This window comes from Alosa sapidissima, chromosome 14 (genome assembly GCF_018492685.1).
Source record: "Alosa sapidissima isolate fAloSap1 chromosome 14, fAloSap1.pri, whole genome shotgun sequence".
Classification (NCBI taxonomy): domain Eukaryota; kingdom Metazoa; phylum Chordata; class Actinopteri; order Clupeiformes; family Clupeidae; genus Alosa; species Alosa sapidissima.
The window spans coordinates 20849723-20876230 of NC_055970.1; the positions used below are offsets into that span (position 1 = coordinate 20849723).

The following is a 26508-nucleotide window of genomic DNA, read 5'->3' on the forward strand; positions in this document are numbered from 1 at the left end:
CCTGTCACTGGCCAAGAATCCACTGGTGTGTGTATGTGTGTGTGAGAGAGAGAGTGAGAGAACACATCTGTTTGACTGCTCTGTCTCTGACTCTCTCTCTCTCTCTCAAACACACACACACACACACACTCGACTTACACACAGTCCTCCTCACAGACACAATCTGTGTAATGTGCTCATCAGCACAGAATTGGCACTCTCTAGATGAGCTGTTTAAAACCCTGAAGTATTAGAGAGGGCTTATTTACCTTAAGCCAGTCCAGCCAGCCTGGACTCTCGCCCTAAGACCCTCCGCAGGGGAATGACCTGGCCCTGGTGGAATCTCCCTGCAGGTGAAGCAGTATGTCTCCCGTGCGGAGGAGCTGAAAGCCCTGGTGGCCTCTGATAACAAAATCAGCTTTGAGGAGGGCAGCTCTGCAAGAGACATACTCAGAGGTAAACACGCCTAGCATTTGCAATGTTATACGATTATATGATTATATGATTTGGGTCTAATTTGAAGATGATGTTGCATGTTTATGTAAGGGGCAATTTTGTTGTAATAAATGGAAAGTGAAAGCCAAGTAGAAATCAAAAATGAGATATAACAACACCACTTTTTTTAGTGCCATTCCTCTGGATGCTAGTAAAGATGTTGAGTGTGTGCAGTGATCGAGTCAGCTGATGGTGTGATCTTCTGTGTGTGTGTGTGTGTGTATGTGTGTGTGTGTGTGTGTAGAGATGTCACGGGACCAGCCCCGTCTGCTGGCAGCGCTGGATCTTGCCTCTGCGGCCATAGCTAGAGTGAGTAAGGTCCACTGGACCACGCCAGCTCTCAGAGACGGGTTAAAGGGAGTTGAGCATGTTTGATTCTGGGAGGGAAAATGTGTCTGTGTATACATATATACAGTATATTACATTACATTCATCAACACACTGGGTGTATATGGTATAAGTATATGTGTTCCCTCTACTCTGCCATAGGAGGAGATGGGTGAGGAGGACTATGACACACTGGACTTGTACCAACAAAGCCTGGGAGAGATGCTGTTGGTACTTGCAGGTGAACACACACACACACACACACACACAGCTTTCTCTCTCTCTTTCAGCATTAGACACAGAAATATAATCTGTCTGTATCTCTCGTTTGATCACTGTAGTCTGTTCTTTTTCCAACCAGCATCATTCCCAGAGTCCTTGCCTGAGTCTGGTCTAGTCCCTGCTTGCAAGATTTCTGCGAATTCTTCCCTCTGATTATTACTAACATGTGTGTGCTGTGCATACATTCTCTCTGCCAGCTCTCACTGAGTGAATGGTGTCTTGTTGAGTGTTAGACAGGAGAGTGTTACTTTTTAACCACCTGCTTTGTAGTTACTACTGATTAGTCAATGGGAAGAGAGACGTTAGTTTTCCATGCCACTCACGAGAAAGGCTTTGGAGTAGAGTCCTGTGTGTCTCTGTTTACCTCTATAAAGCTGTGTATCAATCACCAGCTATTTGCTAATAGGTAAATATCTGGGAGCGATTAGTGCTCTTGGGCTGTCTGATTTGATGGACGTCACGTGTCTCTCTGAACAGGCCTCAAGCCTCGGTGGTCATCGCCAGCAGGGAACGGAGCAGCTACCCGCGCGTCAGCTGACTCTGAAACAGATCAGGGCCAAAATTTAAGGCCATATCGGGACCAGATTGGGTGTAGATCAGGGCCAAATCAAAGCCAGATTGGGACCAGATTGGGTGTAGAGGCCAGATCAGTACCATAACAGAGGCACGTCAGGCTCAGATGAGGGTTGGAGTCAGCTGTGTGTTTTAGGGGAGTTGTTGTTGCGCGGTGTGTGTCCTGCTGGCAGCTGCAGAGGCGGTGAGTCATAGTGCTGTTGAACAGCACTCCAGGGTCTGTAGCCATCACACTGCGGGCCAGGCACAGTTCCTCCACTCTCCTCCTCTGGTCCTCCCTCTCTCCTCCCATGCTGTTTTTTTTTTCTTGTGTGCTTTCTCTCTCTTTCTCTCTTCTGGTATCTCTCTTTTTCTCGCTCCCTCTGTTTTTCTTCTTCTCTTTCTTTTTCCTCCCTCTCTCCATGGCCTGGCCTTTATTAGCCCCGGCTCTATACGACCTCACACGGGGGATGGGCCTAATGGCACAGAGAATTTTGGCTAAGGAGCCAGATGTGTGTGTGTGTTTATGTATAGTGTGTCATTTAGGGACATAGAGAATGTGTGTGTGTGTGTGTGTGTGTTTATGTATAGTGTGTGTCATTTAGGGACATAGAGAATGTGTGTGTGTGTGTGTGTGACTGAGAGAGAGCATGCATGTGTATGTAAGCCTTTTGTGTAATAAGGACTGAGAGAGAGAGAGAGAGAGAGAGAGAGAGCTGTGCTCAGGCCCTGGGTGCCAACTCTGCGTGTGTGGTATTCAGCCACTGCCATCTGGTTCCCATCGAGCGCGCTCAGTCCGCTTCTCAATGTTATTACACTTCTGGAAACAAATAAAAACTATTATCTCTCAGAGAGGCACAGGGGCCCGGACTCTCCTGCTGGGATCAAGACGGCTCTGGACTGTGGCACGTTAGCATAGTGGGAGGCATGAAAGGAGAGAGAGAGAAAGAGAGAAGGAATTACAGAACGATACCCAAAATAAGGGAAGGCAGGAGAGGGAGAGTGCCAAGAATGAGAAACAGAAGGAATTAGTAAGCAAAAAAGCAGGGAGCAAGAGACGCAGGCTTAGTCGTATGGTGTATAGTTTCATGTAGAGTTAACTATATGGTGCATATATAGTTACGTGTATAGACCGTTATAGTAAGCTGAAAAGGTGTTATGTCAGTTGGGTTTAAAAAGTCTTGTTTTCACTGAAGCCTTACTTCACTTCACGTGAGGCCTCCATTTGCAGTTTATTTTCTCTCCCTAAAGACTGCAGGAAAGAAATACAAAACAAATTTGAGACTTATTTGTTTCTATTTCCCCTGCTTGATAAAAGATTTGTCTCTGACATGCCTCTGCCGTGATGGATGTGTTTATAATAGTGCCATTTATAGAAGAACATAGTGATGTATGTCTCTATTTAAACCCATCCCCATCTCTCCTCTTCCCCTCTCTCCCTCATCCTCCCTTCTCTGTAGCTGAACCCCAGGGCCGCAAGAGAGAGCTGCTGCACAGTGAGGTATGTGTGTGTGTGTGTGTGTGTGTGTGTGTGTGTGTGTGTGTGGGAGAGAGAGAGAAGAGAGAAAGAGAGAGAGTGCAAGAGTGGGAGAGAGCACCTCTAACCCTGCACTTGGGGGCATGTAAATCTGTCCCACTGACCTCTACCACTATAAACACATATATCTCTCTCACCCCATGCCCCAGATCTTACAGACACACACACACATCGCTGACTGACACCCACCTGGGAGCGCAGGGCAGGGGGAGTACTGAATAGGAGCTAATAATGCCATACATCACTGCCAGGGCACTTAAGCGCAGATAAATCACCAGTGCGGCCCGGGGAGAGGCCTCGCCACAACCACACAGCTGGAAGAGGGGCATCATGGGAAAAGAGGCCCAGACAGGGACGGGGCGGGGGAAGGGCGGGCAGAGCCAGGGCTCCGACTCCGGCCGCATCTTATTATGGAGCGTAAACACAACTGAGTGAAGACATCATGGTGTTGTGTTCGCTTAATGGCTAAATTAGGAGACGTAGAGTAAGTGCTCCACATCAGTTAATTTGGGTCTTCAAGTAGAAACTCTACTTGAAGGCTCATTCTAGATGTTTCTGTGATCTGAAAAACAGCACAGAAACTGAAGTGCTGCATTATCTTGATAGGAAAAAAGAATGATTATGGGTATGATGATTTAGAATTATTTGGCTCTTTGGAAGGCATCTTTAATAGTTTCAATCAATCTTGGACAAGAAATGTGTAAATGAATTATACAGTGGTTATGAACATCAGGCTGTGTATATATACGGTGATTGGCTCCAACTCAGATTGGATAGGTTCTAAGTAAAGTGCTGTCTCTCTCATTCTCATTGTCTGTGCTTGCAGTATGCTGAATGTTCAGACTTAAACTGTGCACAGCCCAGGGCGGATTATTTCCTATAAAATACAGATCCATACACTCTCCATATGAGTCATCTGCCTAGAGCTTTAAGTGCATAGCCTTACGGGCCTGCCGGAGTTTTAAATTCTGTTCCTACACATGGCGTACACACTAATGTGTGAGTGAGCTCAGCTGGCAGTTCTTAATATATGTTCCAAGATTTTTTTCTGTAATCGTGTGTATGTGTGTGTGTGTGTGTGTGTGTGAGAGTGTGTGTGTGTGAGTGAGAGTGTGTCTGTGTGTGTGTGTGTTAAAGCGTATGTATTTAAGTGTGTGTGTGTGTGTCTGTGTGTGTTAATGCGTATGTATTTAAGTGTGTGTGTGTGTGTGTGTGTGTTTGAGTGTGTGAGCTCTGATGTGCTGAGGCCTGTGCTGGGAGGCTTTGCCAGCATCAGAGGGAGATTAAAGCCAGGCACCAAGTATCAGACGAGCAGAGCAGCACAGCGGAGCAGTGGAGCCAGGACTGAGGCTCTCCAGTCAGCCGCCTGACTGAACTCCCATGCTAAACCATTACTGCAGCGCAGAAGAATGCAAATGTGAAATATCTGTGTATGCACGCTGAGGGTAATGCCTCAAGCCTTGAGCAGGAAGAAAGAGGAAAAACACGGGCCAGTGAAGGGGAGAGGAAATTAGGGATAGTGGAGAGAGAGAGAGAGAGAGAGAGAGAGAGAGAGAGAGAGAGAGAGAGAGAGAGAGAGAGAGAGAGGTTGTTGTCAGCAGTTTGGCTTTGATCACACTTTTGCATTCTTCTCCTCTCCTCTCCTCTCAACTCCTTCCTTATTCTCTGCTCACAGGAGCCCTGACCTTCCTGCCACCTTTACCTTTCAGTCTGCTTTCCTCATGTGTGATTGGTGCTCAGTCCTGCTGACCAGATTGCACGTAAATAAGCCACATCAATGCTTTGCTGTCCGCTCAAGGTCTCTCTCTCTGTGTGTGTGTGTGTGTGTGTGTGTGTGTGTGTGTGTGTGTGTGTGTGTGTGTGTGTGTGTGTGTGTGTGTGCATGTGAACACGTACGTATGCACTCCAGGTTGTGGTGGGGTCAGCCTGAGAATCGAGTCGTTCGGGGCTCCTGGGTGGCTAAATCATCGTGTGTGCACCTTACTCATCCCTGCAGCCTCGCCTGTCATGCTGGACACTCAGTCCAGAGATAGGAGGGCCAGCTGAAATATGAGGGTGTGGACGCACTGGGCTGTGTGGCCATTAGGCCAGGGGATTGAGATGGAGTGGGGGAATTGATCGCCGTCCTTTTCCCTTCCAGATTAAAAGTCTCATGACCAGAGCGGAGTGTCTGAAGGAGAACATGAAGGTTAGCACGCACACACACACGCACGCACACACACACACACACACACGCGCACACACACACACACACGCACACGCGCACACGCACACACACACACACACACACACACACGCGCACACGCACACACACACACACACACGCACACACACGCGCACACGGACACACGCACGCACACGGACACACGCACACAGACACACACACACACACGCACACAGACACACGCACACGGACACACACGCACACGGACACACACACAGACACATACACACACACACTCACAGACACGCACACACACACACGGACACACAAACACACACACGGACACACACACTCACACACATACACACACACACACACACACACACACACACACACAGACCCACACACACACACGGACACGGACACACACACACACCCCTTCCTGTCTGCTTTCATTAGGGCAGCTATAGTGTTTATGACCCTGTCAGTATGAATAAAGTGATCTATCCTGTGTGGCGCTTTTACATTGCTGTTTAGGTGATGGTTTTATCCCCAAACACGTAGCTCACACTGGCCCAGAGGGGTCACTCAGAGGTCACTCAGGATTTACTCAGGATGTACTGACAGGGTACCAAATATTACAAGCTTGCTAAAGTCCTATTAAAGGCCTTTACTTACACGCTTGGTTGTTATAATTATAACAGTATTTACCATTACAGTATATGTAAATATTTACATATTTACAAATGATTATGATAGTTACTACAACATGACCCTGCTGAGCTCCACAACACCTCTCTAGTAACACCATTGCACTCAGAGCAAATAGTGCAGCATTTGTGCTATTCATATTTTCCCCAGACTAACCATAAGTCAAAAGCCATAAAGAACTATGGTACAGACAGAGGAAATGTTAATATGGAAAAAGATGCACACTTTTATATTAGCAGCTAGATTAAGATTGTATAGTATTAGATTAAATTAAGTCATTGAATTGCAGTTATCATCTAATCAGAAGTGCAAAATACAGTATTTTATACTATATTTATTTATATTTATAGGTAAGAGGTAAGAGTTATACAAATATTATATATAGCATGTAGATATTTTCAGGAGGTATACAGGGGAGAAGTGGACAATTATAGAGAGTGCAAATAAAGGGTTGTTTGTACAGTATGAACAGGATGTACATTGGAGTTGGTTATACGTACAGTAATAACTCTGGCAGTTTATCCCTAAGAATGCTTTAATCATTGTGTGTGTGTGTGTGTGTGTGTGTGTGTGTGTGTGTGTGTGTGTGTGTGTGTGTGTGTGTGTGTGTGTGCGTGCGCGCGCGCTCTCACAGATGCGCGAGACGAAGACTGATGTGTCATTGGACAGAGAGCCGCTGTCTGAGTCTGTTAGAACATGTAAGTACACAGCAGCTCCCACGAGAGCCGCAAAGTCACAAAATAATGATCTGCACACGTCTGCAACAGCCCCCACAGTGACATTTCCCTTCTGCTCGTGTGTTGCCTATTTATTTCTGTGCCTTGGTTCCTGTCTGTCTGTGTTTACCTCCTCTGTGTTGTTGGTTACTAACTAATTGGTAATAGATAAATATCTGGAAGCAGTTAAGAGGCTCCAGAGTTGGCCAAGGAATGCTTATCCTGCTTATCTTGCCCGCATTTAGATGATGTCATCTTTGGTCAGTCCTCTGGTTTTTGGGGGTAGCGTATTTCTTCCTAAAAGATTTACAATGTTTACCAGGAGTAGTTTTGTGGTTATTCTTTGAAATAAAAACATGATCTCATCTCAGAGCAATAAACGACATCCTAATCTTTCACAGGCTATTAACATGCTAGTTAATGGGACTCTCTTAAGAGTCTATTGCCCCTAGCTTCATTCACAACTTGCTTTAAGCAATCTGTGTATACAAAAGTTTATGTGGAGAGGTGAGCCGGGCAATGAAGTGACCTAGACTAAAACAGAGCTGCAGATCTGCTTTATAGTAAAGTACCTCTGAAACATCTGTACCTGCTACAGACCTTGAGTTCGGTTACAGATGAGTTCTGTCTAAGGGCTGGTGTGAGTTTCACTCTGACTTTCCGAGGTCTTGTTTTTCTCGGCTTGTTAAATGTGAGCCTCCTCTCTTGCCGTAGCGGCCTCCCAGAGGGAGCATCTGGCTCTTTGGTTTCAGCTCTGTGCCGAGAGGGCAACGCTGTCAGCCAGTGAAAAGCCACCTGGTGAAAGTGTCTGCTCAACTCAGTCCCACACTCACACACATGCTTAACACACACACACACACACACACACACACACACACACACACACACACACACACACACACACACACACACACACACACACACAGAGAGATACCCCTGTTACACTCATACTTATGCTATGAAACAAACACACTGACACAAGGACACACACACACATGCACACACACACACACACAAACACAGAGAGAAAGATAAAACTCTTATACATATGCTATAAAACTAACAGACACACAGAGAGGGAGATACCCCGTTACACTCATACTTATGCTATTAAACAAACACACACACATGCTTCTGGCAGTCAGCCTGAGAGTAGAGAAGGCCTCTAACCTTTAGCTCAGATCTGGACTCATGCCACTTCCTGCAAAAAAACATCCACACTCGGCCATCAGGAGCAGAAATCTGTGTGTTTGTGTGTGTGTGTGTGTAAGAGAGAAAGGGGGAGGGAGGGTTAGAAAGAGAGAGAGCGAGTTAAGTTGATTTAAGGCTTCACTCTTAGGAGAAAGAAAACATATCTAACAAAGACTCATAAGTGAGTTTGAAATAGATAAATAATTTTAAACTTTAAAATAAATGTCTTCTCCTAGTTCACATACATATCAAGTGCTTGTTTCAATTCATCCTGGAGTCACACAGATCCTGCAACATTCTACAGGCACTTTTTAACCTGCGTAGTAATACACGCCCTTTGCCATCTCACACACACACAAACAAACACTAGTCAGTTGTCCACTACTGGCCACTTAAACTGTGTGTGTTTGTGTCGCTCTGAGCATTGTAGACGTGTCAGCGTTGTCAGTGGACTCATAAATAGTGTGTTGGGGTCGTTTCCTCAGACACAAGTGGTGTGAGCAGCCGTTAGTGGACCAAAAGGCTTATGGCAGAGATCCCCCCCCACCACCACCACGACAGTCAGTCCACCAGTCATTCACAAAGTCTCTAAAACTCTATTAAAGGACAATTCAGGCTTTTTGTTTTGTATGTTTGGTTTGATATGTTTAAGCTTTATGTCCAGTACATTTCTACAGATCCAGAAAACTCAGACTGACACAAGATATGCACAAACAAAGGTGTTTGGGTTTGGGTGCTCAGAGAAGGTCTGAAAGGAACCCTAATATCTCACCTCTGGGTGATTTGAGTGCATCTCCAATAGACTATATAGATGTTAGAAATGCTTGTATGGGTGGCTGATACACCTCCTGCTGAGACAGCCCTGAAGACTCCCATTAGTATCATCTCTGTAGTAACATCGGTGTACAAGGACTTTAAGAGCAGATTGTTCGCAAGGTGTATTATGTGAATATAATAATATGTTGTTCCATGACCACTGCATTGACACAGAGCAGTAATAGCGATCATATAATATGCAGAAAAATATGTGTGGGATTGTTCGTTGGTAGGGGAGTGAAAAATAAAAATGATGGATTGTGTTATCAACATCCCATCAATCCTTTTCTGTTACTGTGACAACATGGCATGATACGGTATTAGTCAGGCGGGAGTGTGAGCCCGGGGAAGCTCCCTAATACGGAGGGCCCCTCTTTAAAAAGCACCCTGTGGTGCACAGAAAATGTGTCTGAGCCTTCTCTGAGCTTGTTTCTCCTGCATCCGTCTGTGACCTGTCAGCACTCTGGCTGCTGCCTTCACACCTTCCTGGGGCTCTTAACCCATCCGCTCTCCCCCGCAGCCTGCTGTCTCCAGTGAACAAAGCCTCTTCGCCATGGTGACGGGAACACTCGGGACGGACGGAAGTGACATCACCTCAAGCCTCAACCTATCCTGGATCTCAGTCTGGTTTTTGGACACCACCAGGCCTGCCTCTCCGACCCACTGGGGTTCTCTCTTCTTCGGGAAGCACTTACTATGAATAACTGTGGACCAGATTTGGTTTAGTTTAGGACTCTGGCTGGATTGATGTCCATGGTTTAGCATTACGCTCCGGTATCTTGATGAGCGCAAACTCAAACTGTCTTGTAAACATGCTGTCTGCTGTTTAACAAGGCTTTTTTACTGTAAATTAAGCAAGAGGGTGGGAGTCCTGCTTAAGGGTGCAACGCATCTAAACAGAAAGGGAAACTACTTCAGTAGATTTAATGAATGTTTAGAGATGGTTGGATCTTTCACACACACACACACACACACACACACACACACACACACACACCCAGGTCTCTAGGTCTCTCAATCATTATACTGTATACTGTACACATACATGCACACATAAACTTCTCTCCCCCTTCAGTTGCATACTCCCTCTCTCTCTCCCTCTCTCTCCCTCTCTCTTGCTCTCTCTCTCACTCACACACACACACACACATTCACAGAAACAAACAACTCTCTCTCACACACACACACACACTCAGCTGCGGCCCTCACCGCAGGCCGTGGCCACACACTCTCCACAGAATGCTGGAGCTCCCCTGCTGCGGATGGAAAAGCGCAGGGCTGCGGCTTTGGCCCGCGTTCCCACCGCGCTGGGGTTTGCTTTGGGCTGGCACACATCAAGCACGCCAGCGGACCCACAGGGAAGTGTGTGAGTTCACTCGGCTTGTTTACGGCCTTGCTCACACACACAAAGCCCAGACATTTTGTGGAGAGTTTACAAGCGGTGGTCCTTAGTCACTGGTCAGAGTTGTGTGTGTGTGTGTGTCGGAGAGCGTATTCGTATAGAAGTAAGAGTGGGAGAGAAAAAATGTCTTTGAAATAAAAAGAGGGTAAAAAGGTGTGTATGTGTGCAAGAGAGAGAAATAAGTGTTTTAATTACTTGGAATGACTTTGTCACTTTTTCTTTTCAGTCTCCTATAGTGTTGAACCGGAAGGGAATTTTCAGTGTTTATGATGTGATAAAACAACAGTGATTGATGGGAGATATAATGAGGATGAGTGAGCAGGTTGTGAGAAGTTGCAAATGCCTCATATTTTAGTGCTTTGAGTTTTAACGAGCACTTTCCAAGGTAGTTATCCTTAATTGCTGTACTTGATCATTTTATATGGATTTGTAATTTATTTATTGAATTGCTTGTCTGCTATTAAATTCATGGAAAATATCCTCCTGTCCCTTGCAATTATTTTGAAAGAAAAGTGTCATTAATGTATGTATTTGATTATTTATTTAAAAGGGACAATGCAGATTAATTGTAGTTTCAATTACACTCAAAATGCCAGAGTTTACAAATAAGCTAATTTGCATCTGCAGTCCCTTGGCAGCTCAGTACATCACCACATTATGCTAATAGAAAAGAAAGAAAAAATAAGTACATTGCAAAGAGGTGAAAAAATGGATTTATAGAATTATAATCTAAGGGCAGTACCAAGAATGAGAGACTAGATATTCATGATTACAGCTTTGGTTTGTAATCCATCTCTTATGTTTGGTTTTAAAGGTTAGATAGCTGATGCTTTCTCTTAGATCAGTGGTTCTCAAATGGGGGTACGTGAAGGCACTCCAGGGGGTACGTGATATTTTAAAATATACATATATTTAAAAAGTAGAATCCATGCAAAAATACTTTAAAAACAATTATTTAATAAATATTTCAGGAAAATATAAGTTCATAAAATGAATTTTATATTTCAGTAGGCTAATATTCACTGTCAAAACTCAAACGATCGAGTCGTGGTTGAAGCGTAGCAGTAATTCTTGTGAAAACACGGAGGGACAAGTGGCTTTTTTCTCAACTAAAAATGCTTTGCGCTGGTTAGGGGGTACTTGACTGAAAAAATATTTCACAGGGGGTACATCACTGAAAAAAGGTTGAGAACCACTGTCTTAGATCATTATTAGGAAGGCTGTTCCAATAATTTGAGGCCCGCACTGAGAAAACTGTCCAAACGTATGTGTCTATACTGTATGCCACATTCTCCCCTGATGGTTGCCCTAGTTGCTCTGCCACTGCTGTTCTGCTTTATGAACTCACTCAGTGGGGGAGGTGTAAGCCCATGTAACATTTTTGAAATGAGACAGGCATCTAGAAAGTGCAAAACAACTCAAAATTAAATAAGTTTTACTTAGTTATGATATGGCAGTGGTGATCGTTTATAGGTTTTTGGTCTAGTGTTTTTAAGGTCTGTTTATAAAGGGTTTCTATTGGTTTCAGAGTTGTCATGTTTGCTTGTGACCAGCTTGTGAAACAGCTGTGTGGCATGCATAACAAGTTTGGCTGCCTCTGTTAAATATGGACATGTGTGTACATATGTGTTTAAAGTTAGTCAGATTAAATGTAATGGTATTAGCCACCTTTTTAACATGTTTTTTGAAAAGTTAAATTATAATCTAGGTATTTCAAATCAGACACAACCATGAGCTTTTCTCCTTCAATAAAAACAAGGTTGCTGTGCACTTGTGGATTTCAGAGAGAAGAACCAAAGTCCTTTTAGTCAAGTCCCTCCGCATTTTGGGCACTTATCAGGCATCTATTTCGGCAGAAAAGTGTGTGCGCAAGGCTTGCTTCACCTTGCTCCAGCGGCGAGATCACAACACATGATTGGCACGATGTATTCACAACACACCACATGATTGGCTCAATGTATTTACATGTCAACTTTTTTGCCACAGAAGGGGCGGGATATGTGTAGACAACTGTCATATTGGCGTTACAAACTAACCCCATGTATTTCTATGGAGGATTTTTTGAGTGCTGTATCTCCTCATTAGAAAGTCTCTGGAAGAACATACAGACTGTTTTGTTAAGTGTAGACATGATTTTTTTATTGCATGCACGTAGAGAACTGTATCGTTGGCATACATTGACAGATGGACAGACTGATGGCAAACCGTTAATGTACAGGCTTAACAAGAATGGGCCCAATACTGACCCCTGGGGTACACCAAGCTGAGGTATGAAGAGTAAGAATTACCAATGTGTACACTTTTTTCCTGTTAGTAAAATAAGATCATTTTGCTAAAAGTGTCTGGTGATTCACAGTAGTGTCTGGTATCAAAAGCCTTCTTAAGGTCCAAAAACACTGCACCTACTCCGCCACTTTCATCTAATTTGGACTTTACGCTTTCAAAGAGGCAACAGTTAGCTGTTTCTGTTGAGTGGTTTGTGCCCAATTGCATAGAATGTAAAGGGGTATGGCCCAAATTTAGGCCATAATGAATGTGTCCTAATAGATATGATTATTTTGTGACCAAATTGCTCCTGTATGCCACCGTACAAAAGGTTCTTTATTGACTCCTAAAGACTCTAAACTCTAAGAAACTCCAGCCAGTGATGGCCTTGAGTGTTCCTGTTGGTTTCTTCAACACATTCTTTACCAGAGGATCTCCCAGTATGCTGCACATTCCTTTGTTGAGACATGCAAAATACAATGCAGACATAACTGGAGACCACAATTGCGACACATCGTGCAAAAATGTCACAGGAACAAACAACCCACCATAGTGATAAACATCCTTAGATCCCAGAGGCTTCACAAATTGGGATGATTGAGTTGGGAGCTTGTGTGTTGTGCGGTCGTACTCATCAAAACGTCTGTTTGGGATGCAAAACAGCACTGCCATTTCAGTGGCCTGTAACAGTTAAATGTTTTCTTTGCATGACACAAATCTTTCTTGAGCTAATCTCAGTTTTCCGTTACTTGCTCTTCTTGTTCCAGTTACATGTCAGAGTCGGCCAGTTGGAAGAAACGTGATCCAGCCTGTTGGTGTCCGCTGCCAAAGCAGGAAGCAGGAATAGCATTCAGCAGTGCTGCTGCGGACTCGTTTTTGTCATGCACTGGTGCATAACGTGCTGTTCCATCAATAGCATTCTAGTCTAATTAACTTTGAACATACTAATGAGGCAAACAAGACTCTATGGAACTTTCCAGCACATAATGTCACTTATGGGGAAAAAATAGTCTCTATTTTTATTCGTTTCTCTGTTTCCATCTCTCTCTGGTGCAATTTATACTTTTATACACAAAATAAAATAACCATTCACTAAGAAATAAGACATCACTCCAGAGAATCTTCTGATAATATTTTAAAATCTGGTTTTCCTTTTGGTAGTGTTTGCTTTTGGGGCTTCGGATGCATGTATGTGCAGTGTCTCATGTTGTTAGCTTCAAACATATCAGCCCATCTCCTGCAGCTTAAGTAAACAGTGCAATGTGCTGATGGTCGAACATGAATAAGGCTCCTCGGAGGTCTCTTTGTGGAGGACACGTGAGCTTTCGCAGATGGAGACCCCAGGCTCCCTCGCTTCCGCTGATCTGAGATGGCCTCTCTCTGCGTCCTGCCGCCCCAAACGTCATCTCTCATTCCCCCGATCTCTCTTTTAAGACAGAATGGGGGCTCCGTCTAGAGGGCCCCCTGACTCCCACTTTAACTCACAACTCTGGAAGTAAATGTGAAGATTTAGTCTCAGTCAGACCACACTGTTGTGATTGTAGTAATTGTACCATTTTTTAGGGGGGTGGGGTGGTGATGTGTTCTTATGTTCTCCCCCAAATCCCATGATAAGGGCCCATAATCAGATCATGTGACAGTATTACTGGCAGGAGGGGGTTAGTATAGAGTGTGATTGTACTTTCTCACGACTTTGACATGGTATAAAGAGACAACATACTTTACCCTTCACCCCATTGCATTCTGGGATTAATTGGCCTCCATTTTGGAGCTGCCTGATCGGGGCCTCTTGTAAGCTGTCCCCTACGGCTAGCTCACTCTCAGCTTGCTGCTGATACTGTTAATGGGACTACAATGGTAAGCACTGTCATCAGCCAAGTCAGAAAATGACTGGTGTATATTTAGTGTATTTGTGTGTGTGTGTGTGTGTGTGTGTGTGTGTGTGTGTGTGTGTGTGTGAGAGAGGGGGAGAGAATGAGAGAGAGAGAGAGAGAGAGAGAGAGTTCTGGGGTTAAATCTTAAGGAGACAGGGAAACGCTCAAAGACATCCTACACACACTAGAACACACACACACACACACACATGCACACACACAAGCACGCACGCACGCACACACCCACGCCCAGTGGGCCTGGCTGCCATGAATGGTACATTGTACAGATGGGAGACTACTTGGGCTGCCCCCTAAATCCTTCTGTCACCCCTCTGTTGTGGGGTAGAGAGAAAGGGGGTAGCGTTTTTAGGTGGGCGGGGTCAGGGTTTGTCTCCAAGAAGGCCTGAATAAAGCCAAATTTGAAAATGGTTCCAGCAACACTGCGGCCTCTGTGAGCATTTCCACCTCTCACCCCCCCAGCCAGTAGGCCCTCCAGCCTCCTATTTGTTTTGATTTTGTTCCCAGAAGCTGAGTGGGGAGGGGGGGTTGAAGGGAGGATGTCGGGCTGCATGGAACACTTACGAGATGCGTGCTTAACGTGAGCCAAGCCTGCTACAAGGAGGTGGAGAAAAAGGGGGAGGACTGCTCTCTAGAACCCCAAAAAGTCAAAACTCCCCAAACACAAACCCATTCCTACTGCCCCCACCCACCAACACACAGGCTACCTTGTCATGTCTGCCTATCGTTCTGCCAAGCAAATAGCACTCACACACACAAACATTCCTGGCTGAGGGAAGGTTGTTGGTAAACCGTTCTCAAGTGCTTCCTCTCTCTCATGCAGCCCGACTATCACTCACACTGACCAACCGAAAGCACCAATCGGACCCTTGTGGTGCAGTGATGGTGACTCCTGCATTGTCTCAGTGACTGAAGGGTTACTTTGCAGGACCAGACATTTGCAGCCCTCTCTCTCTCGCCTCTTTCTCACTCCCAAGGGCTCCAGTGACAGTGGCCTCGCCAGCTCAGCTCACGAAAACAATGGAGGCTTTATGAGTGGCCCTGCATTGGGCCAACAAAAGTACTCACAGCCTTCCTCCTTGCATCCCAGCACTAGGCCTGGATTTATGCTATAGGGTTACAGAGTCTAAAGCATTGTCAAAGATCAGCCTTCTGTTTAAAACTGCCCCCCCCCCAACACACACACACTGAACTGAGATGTGGGTTTGAATCACAATGAGGAAGCTTCCTCTGGTTCCCATTAGCCTCCACATATGGTTATAGGTTGTTAGGTACTGATTCACACAAACAAGCACAAAATAACATCGGAGTGTTGAGTAAAATATACTTGCGACATAGTTTTCTTTGTCATTCATATTTTATTCCCTTAAATTTTCAACATATAAATATTTGTTCACTCTCTGTACAGAAAAAAACACTTTGTGTAAACAGCGATGAAATATCAGAGCTCACTTCTCTCAGATTAGGATTTAATGTTAACTAAAGTGTGTTTTATTCTGGGACAACTCTTAAGTCCTCATCCAGGAAGCCAGTCCTATATATTGAACAAAAATAAACACACATTTTACACTATAAAGAAAAAATACTGTTATTTACCCAACCTTAGTTTTGTGTGTGTACATGAGTGCAGATATGTGAAGAGAAAAAATGAACTAAAAGGAGATGCAACACTTGACAGAACTAGGTCACTGAAGGTGAAGAGACCAGGAAAGTGTGCTTCATCCACCCCCCACAACCTCCCCCTCCACAGCAACCCAGTCAATCCCAATTCATCTGCCCAAACCCAGGAGGGCTTTTCTTCATTGCAGGCCCACTTAAAGGACTGTTTCTCAGCTCCAGAGTCTAATATCAGCCCACATTCCACACTAGTTACATACTTCCTCAGGCAGCAAATGTAATAGTAGAGCCCAACCGTCCATATAGCTGAGGTTCAGGCAATATATTTTGTTTTCCAGAAAGAAAACACATTAGCCAGAACTGGAGCTTCGTAATTTAGCTTGCCCCCTCCTCTCCTCGCACTAAATTCATATTCCCTATGGAGAAGTCATCCAGTTGGGGTCAAAAAGAGAGCTTTAGGTCAGAGTCATTAGAAGACAAAAAAACAGACAGAGGAGAACAGAAAACAAAACAGCAGAAGGAAGGAGAAAACTGGCAAAAACTTTCCACTCTAAAAAGTTTTCTTCATCTCCAAGAAACACACATACAGTACATTAAACAAAAACAAAACAAAAAAAATCCTTCAAAATTGTGGTCAGTAAGAGGGAACAACAACAAAAAAAACCCACACTGTGTGGAATTCTAGTGAACAGATCAACTTTCATTCTTTCACCATGTACAAAAGTTACACAACATGGCTTGCAATCCCATGTTTGAAAAATCAGGCCGAATAACAGCACAATTATTGTGTTTTGGGGTGTCCTCTGACTGCCAGGAGGAGAAAAAATGGGTCTGCAGAGTCGAGTGGAAGGGGGGGGGGGGGTTGAAGAACAGGAGAGTTTTTTTTAAAAAAAGGGCAAAATGGGGGGAATGGGGTAGCAAGGGGAGGGGAGGGGTGGGGGTGGGGTGACTGCTGAAGAGCCTATCCACTTAATTTAGCGTCTTGATCCAAAAAGCCTTGTCTGTTTCCCTGCGACACACCACAAATATTTGAAGGGTGATGGCTGCAACAAAAGGGCCTGGCGCGAAGTGCAGTGCTGAGCAAACACGGCCCACTGTTTACCTTCAGTCTTAATAAAGGCATACTTCAAGGGCTATTGAGAGGAAACAAAACAAACAGGAAGAAAAAAAGTTCAAGGGGGACACCAGGAGAGGGAGCAGGCCGGCAGCCTCAGTGTTGATACTCTTGTCATTCGGAGAGGGGGATCAGACTAGGTTCACTTCCTCCTCAAATAATCATTTGTGTAACAGCATCCTACCCAGACACGAGTGTGAGATGATAATCTCCTCGTTTAAAGTCCATTCAGTGTCCAGGCTGAGGCGGCCTGAGGCCTACTAAAGGCCTTGAGTTTGCATCCATTCTTACTAGGAAATACAAGTCAATGTCTGTGGACTGTATTTCATTTTCAACCACCCCCAACTCTGTCTTTGCTATGGCAGGCTGTATCCAATCAGTAACATTTCAGAGGTGACCCATGGCGCTTAGCCAGAGGGCTAAGTCGATTCCCTACAGGGTTAGTGTGAGAACCATCAACAACAACACCACCATGTGGCAGGGCAGCCCAGGCGAGCCTGAATACGAAACCACTGTGTCAGGGTCCAGCATCTCGCGCTCCGTTTTAAACTCGTAGTCCTCGTCCTCATACACTTCATCCACCTCGGCGTGGTCTGACGGCACACCGCCGTCCCCGATGTTGCAGAGTTTGCTCATGTTCTCCTTGACCACCTCGCAAAACGGTCTCTCCACGCCGTCGCACACGCACTGGTTGAGCAGCATGCCGTTAGGGATAAAGAGCATTTGCTGAATTGTGCTTTTGCATCTTGACGAGCATTTCCGACCGTTAAACAGCTGACCACAGTAAGTCAAATAGGCCGTCAGGGAGGACTGGCAGCTGGCATCCTCCTCGCAACGTTGACGCGCCGCAGTGCATCCGATGCCTCCCGGCTGTGTCCGGGGAAGGCATGGCTCGATGGCCTGTTTCAACTTCCGGCACAGTGCGTCCTGTCCACAGTCGCACGTCTCCAGGCCAGGGCCGCTGACGGTCTGGTTCAGCCTCACCAAGGCGCTGATGCAGTGGCTCGGACACTGTCGCCTGTTCCCGCGGATGTTCCCCTCGCAAGCGGACAGGTACTGGCTGTAGGCGAGATCACACTCTGGCTCGTCGTGACACCGGAGTAACGCTTGCCAGCAAACTAACTGCGCATCCAACACCACGAACGAAAAGAAAAGCGCCAGAGCGCTATAACAAAATTTCATTCTTGGTACACGTCTGGTTAACCAATGCGCACTTTTCCTGCGATTGTGTCTGGACATTCATGTAGGCCTTCTTGTAAATAAAAACATAGAGTTAGAATGAACCAAAAAGCCAGTTCATGCATGTAGGAGCGCAGGCTGCAAACTCAAACTACTCTTCCAAACGACCAATAAGTAGCCTAATAGTCTCGGCACAAGATTTCACCCATATGTTGGATTCCAGACAACTTGTATAGCAAATCGGGACCATACAAACCGCGTGGTTAGTTTTGGTGGCTAATCACTGCAGGCTTCCTAGGAAAAGTAAACTTCCAAAGTATGTCGTTGCTCAGAACAGAAAACAGCAAGATAATTACTTTCCCCTCTGTATCCTTCATCTAATCTTCCAACTCGTCGAAATGTTTCCACAGAGTTTGAACATTTCTTCTTCCGTCTTTTCCTTTTCGTAGTATTTTGATAAGTCCCAGGTCCTTACTGCCATACTCTCCCGCTATGCGTCTTTGTCCCTCTTGCAGTTACGCTTCACGCTTCGTTAGGCATTTCTCCACAACACCCCTCCTCCTCCACCCGCAGAAAAGAAAGTTTGCCTTCCCCCCTTTCTCAATTTACAACCCTCGCCTGGGATTGGTCGTTATTGAGGAGTGAGCCGTGGGACTCATTTCCATGACAACACTGGGTTTTTGGCAATCCGCGCGTAAAATTCAGGATAAATAAAATGTGCACAACGTTTATGAAACTCGCGAGACGTGTGGTCCCCCTCAAGTAGCTCCATACATTTGATTATGAAATAAGTTTGGAGGCGCTCGAGAGAGAGGCAGACGGCAGATTCATACATTCCACTGACAGAAGCTCACATCTGCAACCCACCTCTCTAATTTGGAGCCCAGGAAAACAAATCACTTCTCTTTAACGATAACCCAAAGAGAAAAACCTATGTTTGAAATCCGTTTCCCTGCTAAGTGTACGCTCAAAGTCCCAAATAATGACCACCCTTTCCCGCTTCAGGCGAAGGTTTTAAATCTCTGGTTGATAGGAGAGAATGGAAGAGAATGGTATTTTCTAGCCCGTTTCACCTCTTTTGTGTTAGATTGGCCATGCAGTGGCCTTGTGTCTTTCTGTGCTGAAGATTGTTCACGCCCTGTGGGCAGTCAATAGAGAAAGGTTTCAGCATCAATATATTTTACAGCTTAGTCCATTCACAACGCACTCGAAAACTACCAATAGCCACGTCTTTCCTGCCATTGAAATGGAAACGAACCTGATGCGAAAAGAGGGAGCATACAGCGACTCCCGGGCCGTTTGGCTCTTTTACAAAACAAAGTTTCAGACCGCCTCGTGGAGAACCTGTCCACGTTTGCACTGCGCCAGATGGTCGACTTCACAGTGCCGCTAGGTCAAAACGTCGGTAAACGACTTTTGTGTGTCTAAAAGCATTTAAAGCATTTACAAAAGTGCCTTCAGTAGAACTGTCGTTGGAACGGGCAGGGCGATGTTCAAATGACAGTAAAACATATAGTAATTTTAGCACCTACACGTTTGCCTCGTCATAGTTCTAAATAACAGCAAAACTGAATAACTCATGGAAGTTTTAGCATATAGTTAGTGGGCAGCTTATAAGGAATCCCAACCCCTTATTGACTCTTCTGCGCAGTGTCCATTGATGAGACAAACCGGCAGGCCCAGTGGTAAGTGGATCTACCAACCTCAACCTGAATACAATAACAAACTTTAGGTAAAGGGAGACAATGCATTTCAGAACAATGTAATAGCACACTTAATATAGTTTGTTATGTGAAGTACCTGCACCGCAGGAATACAAACGCTCTCACCTGGCGGTCCTGTGCGACGGACAGGCGTGGGCTCCACCTGGTGTCCAACAATGGAACCACGGATATGAGTTATCAATGTAAGCGCTGCAAGTGTACATCTCCATCAAACAAAGGCCACGATTTTACAAGATACAGGAAAGGAGAAACATCCCGTCTCTTAATGTATACATCAAAAACAAGTTTATTACAGTTTCAACAGTCATAAAAGGACGAGGTCTGAATATTACATTTCAAAATGAAGTCCTTACAGCGCAGAAAGGAATCAATGTGTGTGGTCTATACACAACTGCAACCATAGAAAGATACTGATATTGCAAACTTATTGCTCTGTCTTATTAAAATATTTTTGCTGCATAAGTGGGCAGTAGACATATATTTTCCACACTGGGAGCATGTAAAGCTATGGAAAAGCCCCAGGAATGTATCACAAATTACAATGAAGAGGCTGAAACTACCAGCTACAGTTGGCCTGTTGGCAGATTATGCATTTGGCCAGTGATTATCCCTTAGTGTCAAAAGCACAGACTGCTTCTTCATGGAGGGAAGTTTGCAGACAGTTAGAACAAAGTGATGAAAGAAGGCAGATACTGACATGTTTCCAAGGGATGGATCATGTGTGTATCAGAGTCACAGTACAATATTACTCTCAACCAGTAGGGGTGACATTTTGAAAAACAAACAAACAAAAAAACAAAAATAGCAGCTAAAAGTCACCAGACCACCAGCACAACACTGTACCACTGAGACAGAGAGCTCTACAGGGCTATCCGGATGTCTGAAATTCACTGCATGGAGATAGGTGGGGAACAGCTGAAAGGGCAAAGTTGAAAGTTCAGAGGTTATTGGGGGGGGGGGGGGGGTTAGCTGGAGCCAAGGACACAGACACGGACACATGAAGGCCAAGGTCAAAGATGCAGGCAAACAGTGATTTACATGAATACCCTTTAGTACAACAGCAACTTTTAATACATGTAGGCGGCATTTTGTTTGCAAACACCACCCTGGACAGAGTTAGCTGAGGTGTGTCTGAACTACTGGCAGTAATTGGAAGAGTGGCTGTGTCAGTTACACAAAGGTAACAGCCTTTGTCACCAGGAATGTATCATTGGAAAGTACATGGTCTCGTGCTCAGCACATACACAGCTAGAGACTGGAAGTTTGTGACTGTGTGTGTAAATGTGTGTGTGTAATCTGTGTGTGTGTGTGTGTAGGGAGAACTCAGTAGCATTTTACTTTACTATAAGAGCTATTTATGCAAAGTGTACCTCTGGTAGACAAATAGATAGATAGATGGATGGATAGATAGATAGATAGATAGATAGGTAGATAGATAGATAGATAGATAGATAGATAGATAGGTAGATAGGTAGATAGATAGATAGATAGATAGATAGATAGGTAGATAGATAGATAGATAGATAGATAGATAGAGATAATCTAGTTATTGCAAGAGAATGAAAGTCAGAGGGAGAGAGTCAGATAGAGAGAGTGAGAGAGACAGAGGGAGAAAGCAAAAGAGTGATTACATGAGAGCACACTTCTCAGCGTTGTTCTTGAGGTCCTCTAATGTGGCCTGGGCCTTGTTCTTCAGGTGATCCATGTCCACGTTCTGAATGCTGGACAGCTGCCCGAGGACAGAGGACTTCTGCGCTTCCTCCTGGTTGTCCTCGGCAATCATCTTGGCCAGCTCCTCGGGGAGTTCCACGTCATCTCGTGCCGCCTGGATCTGCTCTGCGTCCAGCTCGTTCTGATGGACAGAAAAAGAGATGGAGGGAGGGAGAGGAAAGAGAGAGATGGAGGGATGGAAAGGTAGAGTGGGAGAGACAGGGCAGGGGTTGGAGAAAGAAAGAGAGAGAGAGAGAGAGAGAGAGAGTTGAAACAGCACAAAAATGTAGGGGAGTAGCGGAATGGAAAACAAATAATACAAGTTGTTATTCATGAGATAAAAATGTCTTGTATCAATTTGTCAGTGTTTCTCAATGACTACTGTCAACATTCCTTATTCTCAGTGGTTTCAAGGTAATGACTGAAATGGCAAAGTCATAAATGATCAGGAATGGTAGGGGCACCTTTGGGAGTCTGTACTTATCACGAAAGTGAGTCCGCACTGTTGCTCGCTCGGCCTTCTTCTGTGCAACATCGGCCTCTCGCTCCTCCCTGGGAAACAAATAAATCCAAAGAGACTTCAGTGACAACACACACATGCACGCACACACGCAGTATTGAAAATGTGTCATAATTACCTAATAAGCTGTAAAGACATCCCTAAACCATCCTTCCTCCTCCATATCTAAACTGCTGGATTTAACACCCACATATCTATGGAATTTGGCATGTCATGCTTCAGAATTATATGGTATTTAAGTAATTGCTTGTCACTTCGGCCTACTATGTATACAAGTCACTCAATTCAATTTTGTGTCAGAAATGGCATGTTTCAGAACAAGCATCCTATCTTATCCACTTATAAAGCTTTGCTACTGTTACACTGTTATTTGTGCTTATGCACAACAAAACTTTACTTTGAATTTGAATTTCAAAATAAACAGAAAGCAAATATGTGACACGTCTCTAGATTATGTGCCTAATCAATGAAATGTAGTAAAACAATCCCGCATAATGCCCTCTAAATGAACCCATATGCAGTACCCCAACAGCAGATAACAGTTTGTACATTCCTTCAGCTATATAAAAAAAAACTGTGGGATTGCCTGACCTAAATAGGATAAGAGCAGTGCCCCTGTGTAAGCCCAGATACCCAATGGCTTCCCAAACACACCCGAGAGCCTATCAACAACAAGCCTCATACACACACACACACACACACACACACACACACACACACACACATACACATACACACACACACACACACACACACACACACACACACATACACACAATAACACACATCATCTTGTAACAACAGGCACAGAGAGGAGGGGGAACTCTGCAGGCCAAGCCAGCAGGAAGCCTATGTGTTTATTTGTTTGTTTGTGCATGTGTGAGTGTGTGACTGGGAGGCTGAGAGGAAAAGACAGAAAGAGAAAGAAAGAAGAGTTACAGGGAAAGAGAGAGAAGGGGGGGCTTTTCTGTCTGCTGAGCCTCAGATGTGGTTAGCTGTCGGTCCACTGCTCCCTGTAAAGAGATGTCACTCCTTTGGGGGGTGGGGGTGGGAGGCGCATAGCAACACTCACTCACACAGACTGACTGACTCAGAGTGACTGACCCGCTGATGCTCATGGATTACTGCAGCAAAGGGCAGAGGGCAATCCCAACCCCAACTCACTCCCCATCCACTGTGCTGTCTTCACATATACTTTAGATACTACACACACACCACTGCACTTTTGTAGTGATGAACGTCATTCCGAGCAGAATTTACATATTTTATGTAATATTATTTGGTTCTGACATCCGTGTGGATTGCAGGGTCAAATGTTTTCAAAAGGGGCAACATGATGTCTTAATCAGACCGCATTTACAGTCTAGGCATGTGTGGTTGTGGCCTTCTGTCAGGATTCTATAAATACTCAGTAAATATCTGAGGAAGATGACAGAATTGTAATTAGACGTCGTGCCCGAAGTGTCTCTTGGAATCTCCGGTAGGGGGCAGACTTGGGATGGGCGACAGTTGAGAGAGCCGGGGCCTGTTCTTTTCAGAGGGAACGCCAAAATGTTGGTTGGAACCCAAAATTGTAGATTTTCGAAAGACACGTACGCACAAAGCCTTTAAATGTATTTAAACTTTGGACATTTGGGAGAGGTCAATGACACCAGAGACATAGATTTAGATAATATAATTGTTTAAAGAAATCATTGCTTGTGTGCGGAATTTGACCTCTTCGTGTTGCATAAGCAAGGCCAGGGGTGATGTTGCACGCGGGGAAGGACCTGTTGTTAGCCAGTCATGTCGCATCACCTTGGTGCAGTGATGTCTTGCTAACTTGTGACCTCTGGACTCGCTAATAAGACGAAAGGTGCTGATTTGGCGCTAAGAGCTGTTGGCATTGCGCACAAAGGTTGCGTGTACTGAGGGGTTGTGTGTGAGAGCTACACCTCGGGTTATAACTACACTAGCTGAAGTGCCAACTGTGCTTGAAAATGTCACATGTGTGGGCATGTCATACCATACACCACGATGATGCGCTGATGCCACCAATATGGAGAGCTCAGTCAACAATCTCGTCATCAGCCTATCTGCGCTTGATTTCTTTGAATGACGATGCCAGATGTATGACAATACCTCTACTCCTGTATCCACGATGACAATTAATTTGATTAGAATGCAGACTGGACAAAGTACACAAACCACATTGAAATGTTTATAATTACAGCGCCACAACCCGTGACTTCATGTAGGTTACATCATACGGTGGGTTACTTATGCCACATCAAATGATAAACTTGATTTACATCAAAGTTACATTCACATGATAATTTATAACCTCTCTGAGAGAAGCAGACAGTTCACAAGGGCACATCAAACTAAAGACATGCAGTGCAAAGGAATGGGAGGCCAGCCAGGCATCTGCATTTTTCTGTTTGGGGTGCTCTCTGCCCAGAAAGCACAGCTGTTACTTATACCCTGACACCTTCAAAGCCTAACCATAAACTAAACATCACATAACAAAAATCACTTAATTTCTTTTTCAATTCTTCTCTATATACAAATATATGGATTAACTAATTTAAAAACATTTACATAAAATTGAGTAAGAAACTATAATCGAAAAATCATATTGCATAGTGCTCACGAAAGCGGGATAGATCATTTTGGCTACATCAATTGGCATGTATTTAAATAATCCTGAACTCATTTACAACACAAAAACATGATTGCATGAGACAATCCGGCCTGATTTATCACACTCCTTCGTGTAAAATATGGCCGTCTAACGACATTCATTATCATCTCTGGTTACACCTTGCTGCACCTGCGCTTTGCTAATGAATTAAATGATTTCCTGTTCCTTAATTAGAAGGAGAAATCCAAGAAACGGGGGAAATGGAGCGCAATACCATGCCTCAATCGCGAGCGCAATCTCCTCGAGCAGGGGAAGCAGCTGTGCGTGCAAGAGAGAGTAGTGGATCGCGCTGTCGCGCAAATCGGCGCGTGGCGCACGGGGGGGGGACTACTCGAGCACTACGCTCCAACATCTCATTCCTCTCCTATCAACTCTCATTTTTTTTACGGCAGCCTATCATGATCACTATCGAAATCAGGCAAGTGAATGAAACTCATGTCCAACCCGTATTATCAAACCTTACGCTTACTTTTCCTCCTGCAACTGCTGCTGATACTGTTCGAACTCCTCTTCGGTCATTCCTTTGGCGGCCGCCTCTGACTTCTCTCCTTCGGGTTTGTCCACTCCCAGGTCTCCTTTGAGGTCTTTCAGTTTACCCCCCACCATTTGTTTCACTAGAAAAGCCATCGTGCGTTTCACGGAGTCCTTTATGCGCCAGTGAAACCCTTCCCCTCACACAGGAGTTGTGGCAAAGGTCGCTTTGGAGATGTCCAGCGGAACGCGGAGTAAATCCAACAAAAGGCACTTCAGATCTGGTCAGTGGACGATCACACTCATTCGTACGATGGAGATAAAGTCACCCCCAAACAGTTTCCTGAGATGTGTCCTCCCCGTGGGATCGCAGCGATTAACGTTTCAGCACTAACGACAGCGGACAGCTCCTCCGCCGCGGCAAGGTTAGTCTATGAAGAGCAGCCGAGGACTCAAGAGTCAACAAGTTTGACTGCCTATTCGAACCAATCCTGGTTTTCCTCACCCCAATCCCCCCTCTCGTATTGCCCAATCCAATCTGTGTCTGGATTACGCGCTCTTTTGTATGATGCGCTTGGCACACATGGTTAACTGTGATTCGCCGTCTGAGAGCAACTCGCCTCTGCCTCACATAGTTGCCTGTCTGTCTCAAGAAGCGAGAAACACACGTGACATGTTGGAATGTGTGTAGCAGTTATATTTTCTTCCATGTATCCACTTTTCTCTTAATTGCTATGGACAGTTGTTAGAGTATGTGGACAGCTTCGGCTACACATCTCGTCATGTCACGTATTTTAGTAAATTACGGCAAGAAATGGACATATATTTGAACCCTGACAATGGCAATGAAGGGATTAAGGAAGAATGTCATGAAATTGCTTTACAAATTAGGCAGCCCATATTCAGGATTGCTCTCCAAACAGGACTCACTCTTGCTCTGTGACCATTGATAGGATGGCTATAAGAGCAGCGCGCACACACACACACACACACACACACACACACACTCAATGACACAAGTGATTGAATGATAACCGTGTGGTACAGGTGGCTGAAAAACACACCAAGGCTACTCTATATGTATGTGCTGTAGCCTCCAGTCTATGGAACAAGTTACCCCTCCATTTATGTACTGCCCCCTCCCTATGTGCTCTATGCAAT

At 44.9% G+C, this 26508-nt stretch overlaps 3 protein-coding genes across 4 annotated transcripts in view; 1 reads left to right on the forward strand and 2 right to left on the reverse strand.

Annotated features, from left to right (window-relative positions):
* The window catches only part of ulk3 (unc-51 like kinase 3), a 34917-nt gene extending 24269 nt beyond the window's left edge, over positions 1–10648 (forward strand). For both annotated transcript variants that reach the window (XM_042062695.1, XM_042062694.1), the window contains 7 exons: positions 333–435; positions 719–783; positions 964–1042; positions 3096–3136; positions 5313–5360; positions 6682–6745; positions 9291–10648. In XM_042062695.1, coding sequence (XP_041918629.1) covers positions 333–435; positions 719–783; positions 964–1042; positions 3096–3136; positions 5313–5360; positions 6682–6745; positions 9291–9307 — 417 coding nt within the window. In that variant the 3' untranslated portion in view covers positions 9308–10648. The remainder of the gene's footprint in view (positions 1–332; positions 436–718; positions 784–963; positions 1043–3095; positions 3137–5312; positions 5361–6681; positions 6746–9290) is intronic.
* A 5029-nt stretch (positions 10649–15677) lies between these two features.
* Positions 15678–18839, reverse strand: LOC121682303 (growth arrest-specific protein 1). The gene has a single exon (XM_042062394.1). It carries the CDS (start codon positions 18297–18299, stop codon positions 17493–17495), a length of 807 nt encoding a protein of 268 aa, XP_041918328.1. The 5' UTR covers positions 18300–18839; the 3' UTR covers positions 15678–17492.
* A 2588-nt stretch (positions 18840–21427) lies between these two features.
* On the reverse strand, positions 21428–25842 carry cplx3b (complexin 3b). Its single transcript, XM_042061802.1, has 3 exons — positions 25346–25842; positions 22138–22225; positions 21428–21815 (listed from the first exon to the last, which is right to left on the reverse strand). Exons 1-3 carry the CDS (start codon positions 25501–25503, stop codon positions 21591–21593), a joined length of 471 nt encoding a protein of 156 aa, XP_041917736.1. The 5' UTR covers positions 25504–25842; the 3' UTR covers positions 21428–21590.
* Positions 25843–26508: the final 666 nt, after the last annotated feature.